Source organism: Haplochromis burtoni, unplaced genomic scaffold (assembly GCF_018398535.1).
Source record: "Haplochromis burtoni strain Fernald_Lab_line unplaced genomic scaffold, NCSU_Asbu1 Contig_15, whole genome shotgun sequence".
NCBI lineage: Eukaryota > Metazoa > Chordata > Actinopteri > Cichliformes > Cichlidae > Haplochromis > Haplochromis burtoni.
In genome coordinates this window covers 1115685-1122095 of record NW_024582376.1, presented here as the reverse complement: position 1 = coordinate 1122095, position 6411 = coordinate 1115685, and the positions used below count along the sequence as shown (strand labels likewise).

The 6411-nt window shown below is 40.7% G+C and overlaps 1 protein-coding gene across 4 annotated transcripts in view; it reads left to right on the top strand.

The window, feature by feature from the left end:
• Nucleotides 1-6411, top strand: part of sik2b (salt-inducible kinase 2b) — a 44990-nt gene that overhangs the window by 23028 nt on the left and 15551 nt on the right. For all 4 annotated transcript variants that reach the window (XM_014330159.2, XM_005915820.3, XM_042218083.1 and 1 more), the window contains 2 exons: nucleotides 5315-5439; nucleotides 5919-6042. In XM_014330159.2, the coding sequence (XP_014185645.1) occupies nucleotides 5315-5439; nucleotides 5919-6042 (249 nt within the window). The remainder of the gene's footprint in view (nucleotides 1-5314; nucleotides 5440-5918; nucleotides 6043-6411) is intronic.

Sequence of the window (6411 nt, the reverse complement as noted above, 5' to 3'; positions counted from 1 at the left end):
GCAGGGACGTTCTTAGGTTTAATAGAAGAGGAGCTAGGGTGATGGGATTGACTAGCTACTTTGGAGACAGAGTATCGGATAAGGGGATGAAGGAAGAATGATAAGGAGCGTGCATAGCAGGGTGGCAGGCCTTCAGTTAGTACCATGCTATGAGCGAGTCTGAGGTTTATCTGAGGCTTAATTCAGAGCTGATACTGAAATCCATCTAAGGTGAGCTGATCACATGAGAGCAGCTAAAAATACGAGTGTGAAAGGATACCAGACCTTGAATATGTGGTAGAGAAGGAAATGGCTTCCTGTCCTCAAAGGACTTCATATCATCAGCTTCAGGTAGTTGAATCAAATCCTTGTTTATGGGTGTGATAAATGCACTATTTTCTTTCTTCTGATACCAGAAAAGGGCAAAGCGGACAGAACTACAGAATAACTGTTTTCGTTGCATCATTACTCGCATCATCCTGTCCACGGTTTCTCAGAAGGGTCCAAGATGATAACCTGGAGATGTTATTACCCGAGCAGTAATTTTCACAAACATGTCTGACTCACAGCTGATTGTCCGCACAGCAGATTAGATTTGAAGCAGGAAAACAATGAACAGAACATTACCTGGCTTGTGATTAGTGAAAATTTCTCTGGGGAGGACATCATCTCCAAGGTACACGCCGTGCTCCTCTTGACTACAACATGCTCGGACAAGTTTGGTAAATGGCACATGAAGTTTGGATGAGTACAGGTGTCAGATTTGCACTGTACATGGGATCAACTCGTGTCGAGAGAGTTATAGATGTACTGTTTTTTATACTCGTGCTGAAAGGTAATGGTTATGTTTTGTTAAGTAATCAGATTATTTTCAGATCTTAAGGGAAAATGTGCTTGGCCTTCTGCTATCAGGGTGCTATTGATTGACCCATTAGTTTGTTCATAAAATGTCCTTAGTTTAGTAACAACCAGACGAGCCTTCTTCACAGCCTTAAGCAGGGCTGTGCATCTTGTGTAATCTTCCGTACAAGGACAAGTTATATTGGTGAAATACAGTCTGTAGTCACAATATGAATCGAAACAATGAAGGTCGTGAGACTGATTTCTAAAGAAAACGTTGCTTAAGTAGTTTGGGAAAATTACACTTTATCTTGCTTTTAATTGTGTTTCTGTTATTTCTTTTTATTTAAAATCTTAGTTATTGTGTTATTAAATGTTATTTTGTAAATGGGTCTCCAAGATTAACAAAAAAGATTAAAATTAAATTAATATTTATATTAATAAACATTAATTGTAATGCAGTGGTTGTATAGGTTTAAAATAGAGGTTGAAAGGTATTTTTAACTGACCACACACTCACTGTCAATCAGAAGCCGATTTAGCCTTTCTGAATCCTGACATGCATTCGTCAGACATTTCATTAGGTATACCTTGCTAGTACCAGGTTGCACTCTTGCTTTCAGAGCTGCTTTATTTCTTCGTGGCATAGATTTAAGAAGGTGCTGGAAACGGTCCTCGTGGGTCTTGGTCCATATTGACACGGTAGCATCACGCAGCTACTGCAGATTTTTCCAGCTGCATCTATGATGTGAATCACCTGTTCCACTACATCACAAAGGTGCTCTATTGAGATCTGGTGATTATGAAGCCTATTGGAGTACACTGTTACACCGCTACCATCAGCGTGAACTGTTTATAAAAGGCAGGAAGGAGCCACAACCACATCTACGTGTCTAAAGGCACTGAGGTGCTGCCACGCGGTTGGCTGATTACATATTTGCATTAATGAGCAGTTGAGCAAGTGTTTGGTATTTTCGTTTGTTAAAATAAACGGCTAATTAAATCTTAACATAATCAACTCTTTTTCTATTTGTTGGCTATCCATTTTGGCACTACTCTGAATGTGTACATCCAGACAAAGTGCCAATGCTTCTGGGTTTTTCTCTTCAGTCCAGTGGTGGCTTCTAAAGGCCACCTCTGGTCAGTCTGTATGTACCTTAACAGGCGGTCAGTCAAAGAAAGGTCATTCTCCTGGTGGCTGCAGAGGAAAGAGGAACAGGAGCAGCGGGGAGTGCCCTTAATGTTTTCACTTCAAACAGCCCCTTTACATTCGAGTTGACAGATTGAAAGCAATGGAAAGAGAGGAGGAGGAATAACAAAAACAAAAGCAGGCATAGGCTGCTGGTTCAGAGTAGGCGAGAACGCCGCCATTGTGGTTAAGCGGGGAAATGCACGTGTACAATGCAGTGTATACATTTCCTGTTTTTGAGCTTTATTCACTTCACGTGTTTTGATCACATTATCCAATACATGTTGTCATATCACTAAAAGGCTTTCAGCAGCTATTTGCAGCTTCATTATTTGAAGTATCCACAATGACATTGCTAAAAGTGCACCACACCCTAAAGGTGTTTCATGTCTACCTCCAGATCAGAATCACCACTCTAAATGCTTTTTGACAAGAATCTGTTTAATTAATATTAAACATTAAATTAATAACAATGTAAAAAAATATGAAAAGTCTAATAGCTGCATAATTAAGATTGTTCTCCCAGCTGAGCCGAGGAGAGCACACCAAATTTTGCAGTGTATGTCAAATTCTCAAAATTTCAACTTTGAAGTAAGTTGAAGGAAGAAATTTTATTTTCTTTACTTGCTACATAGAAACTTACAACATGCTTCACTTCAATTCATCAAGTTTAATCATGGGAGGAAAGTTAAAGGGTGAAAAATGTTGCAGGGGAAGGAAGCAATAAGTAGGTTCAAGAATCCAGTTCAGTGTTTTGGAAAACCTGATCTAGAAGAAAAAGGAGGATAAAGAAAAGCAGCTGCAGCCACAAGTTTACTGATGCTCCATACTGCTTAAGTACAAGTGTGCCATCCTCTAACTGCATCATCATACTCTTATTTTGTTTTACACGTGCAGTCTTATAAAGCTTCATAGGTTCTTGCCTGTAATCTTTTAGCTAATATTATGTTAATGTTGCCGTGCGCGACACACGCCCGCTCGTGCCCCGCCCTTTCTGTAGAGCTGGGACTGCTGTTTGTAGCCTGCAGCATGCTGGAGTGTTTGACGTCAACCAGTCTGTTCAGTATTCAGCTCCATGAAATGGGTCACAGCTTCTGACGATAAACCAGCTGCACTGCTCCGCTCAGCTCTGCCTGCATCTCACATCTCGCATCTCACCTTCGCAGCAGCGTCAGACAGCAAACATACTTGTAATAAACCCACAGTGTCACGCTGCTTTAGCTCTCATTTTATTCCAGCCGCACCTGCTGCTACCTGCATTGCAGTAATTAAACGGTTCGACTACACACACTCACGTACACACTCAAAGAGCCGCTCAGCTCTGTTCACGAGTTTACCCTTTGCTAATTACTTAAACTTGATTCCTACAGGTATTTAAGCTATAATCTACTGCAGCTTTCCTTGTGTGTGCAAAAAACAAAAAAACATTTGACAGCCTGGATTCTTCATCGTCTTCTTTATTTTTAAGCATTTTGCCTTTTAGAGGCACCATGCAGCAATGTTTGCTGTAGAAATGGCCAGTCTGATCACATTTTATGATGTAACTCTTGACTATCAGACCTCTGTACACCCACACAGCCTCAGTTTTTAACACTAAAACAATTTGTCACTACACAGAAAAAAGCGAAACCCCTAATAATTTACTTACCATTGTGTTTCTAGCGTTCTAAATCTGACTGAGTCATAAAGATTCTAAAAACTAGGTCTGTCCAGCTTATTTGTGAGAGTTTGCACAAAAATCCCCAGCGTGAGATCAGGAGGAGAGACAGACCCAGCCTCCGGAGGTCATAAGTTAGTGCACTCCAAAGTGCTGGTGCCAAGCCCGGGAGGGGTTTCTGGAAGGGTATAACATCTATGCCAAATCAAATATGCGGATCCATCCGCTGTGTCGACCCTTCGGGAAATAAGGGAGCAGCCGAAAATACCTCTCACCTATTAAAGTTAGAAATGGATACTTGGTTTGGTCTGGTTTTGATTTTTGTGAAGAAAACAACAAAGTTAAAAAAACCTGAACTTTAGAGAAAATTGTGTTAGCACAATTCTCTGAAGACATGGAGCTGACACAGCAAAAAATACAAATTTGTTGGTAATTAAAAGTCACATGATCCGTTCTGATTGTCTCATCAGTTTGAATTTGGCTTAAATTGGTCGATAGTTTCTTTTACATGAACTGCAAAGGATCGTGTTGAGGAATAGGGGGTTTGGGTCGCACACTGCTCATTGTGTTGTTTGTGTCTTTGCATGTGTGTGTGAACCCACATCACCTCCAGCCCCATTATGTAAGCCAGAAATTTTTTTTTTTTTTAATCTCTTATTTATTTGTTTTGCAATACATTTTTGGTGTTTATGTAACTGTTTCGAATTATGGAAAAACGGTGGGGGTGGAGGGCTAAGTGAGCGTGATTGTCTGCTCCTGTGGCCGTCAGGCTCCGTGACGCCTTCCCATTGATAATGAACCAACTAAGCATGAAATTATTTATCCATTGTTATTTTTACGTTACTCTTTTTTTTTTTTTTTTTTTTTTGATAGAGCAAAGAGTATTAAAAAGTCAATCCAGTCTCCAAGTTGATAAATAAAAATCAAATTCTCAAAACTAAGAAGCTATTTTTTTTATTTGTATAAACTGAATTAGATCTGAATCTGTTAGTTGAGAGGACCTGAGGGATGAGAAGAAGAGAACATAGGTGAAAGTCATATTGACTCATAAGAAAGTAGGTTAGCTGAGTGATTGCAGGCACACATCTTGGCTCAGTGCAATTTGTCCGATTATGCTGCAGCATTTAGTTGGATGCTAATGAAAGGCAGACATGAACTTCAAATTTATTTTGTGTCCATTTGTTCCCCTTTTTCTTTTCTTCTGATGATTAAAATCGGACTTTTAGCCATTCTAGAGGGAACCAATCAGAGAACAGCACCAATTACCTCATGTCAGCCTCCAGGGGAGGTTACCTCATACAAAGGTCCATTTCGTAAATGTACAAATATGTGGATTAAACATTGCGTTATACAGAACTTGCATGAAGACACAAAACTATGAACTGCTACTCTGAGTTTTGTGCCTTCATGCTGAATTTGATAATTTATAGTTTTCCCATTTCAACATATCACATCCACACTGTTTATGGTCTCTAAGAGCCTGAACTCTTTTTAAAACATTTTTTTTTTTTTTTTTTTACTTTTACGGTCACAGGGCAGAAACTGCTGGACAACAGCAGGATTTCTGTGTGCCATTACCAACTCTACAAGCCTAAATGTCTGAAACTATCTTTAATCTACTTACCGCCCTGATGTTTCGCCTTCTGCAGATTTTGGATTTGGCAACTTTTTCCAGCCCGGGAAGCCTCTGGCCACATGGTGTGGCAGCCCGCCCTATGCTGCTCCAGAGGTCTTTGAGGGACAACAGTATGAAGGCCCGCAGCTGGATATCTGGGTAAAATGGCTGATTGCATAAATCGGACATCTCTTTAACACTTTGTTTTTAATAATTCCTTGTAACTGCATACCCGTGGATTGAATTTCCCTGTAATATCTTCTCAGCTCTGTTGCTGAGATTTTAAGCACCGTTTGCTTTAGTAAGCCACGTGAAGTCATCGGATGCAACTCATTTCTGAAAACGTTATGTATTCATATATTAGTGGACACAAAGTTTTGATTTCTTACAGTCAGCAGGTTTGGTTCCTGTCATGTCGTTCTGCGGTTACGTGTAATGTGATTTCCCAACCACAGTTTGTAGCCTCCTCTATATTGCAATCATTTACCGTAAGGTCGTGTGTGTGGACTCGTGCTTTAGTGGGACATGTGTGTCTGAGTTGTTTACATTTACATACCTAAGATTGATTAATCTACTGGTTGTTCTTCACTCCTATCCTCACCTTGTTTTCTTGTGTGTCCATTTTTTCATGTCTCCAGAGTATGGGGGTGGTGCTTTACGTGCTAGTGTGTGGTGCATTGCCATTTGATGGGCCCACTCTGCCTGACCTCCGGCAGAGAGTACTAGAGGGAAGGTTTCGCATCCCCTACTTCATGACTGAAGGTAAGACGAGACGGCCTCGCTTTTTCCTGCAAGCACAGATGCGTTTGGTGTAATAGTGAAAGACTTTCGGGTCTTCTATACAACAGCATGTAGTCAAATTGAGGAAAAAAAGTCATTAAAGTTCTTGGTAGGAACACTGACGCACAGACGAATAGATCACGCTTTCCTGTTTGAGTCACTCCTGCAGCTATAACCAGTCAAGAGGTCAGTCAGCATTCCACCGATTTGAAGGGGATACAATATGAAGCGCGTGTGTGTGTGTGTGTGTGTGTGTGTGTGTGTGTGTGTGTGTGTGTGTGTGTGTGTATTCAGGCTGCAGAGTGAGTCAGTTCGGCTAACGGTCTCAAGCAGCCCTGCTGTTAGCGGCTG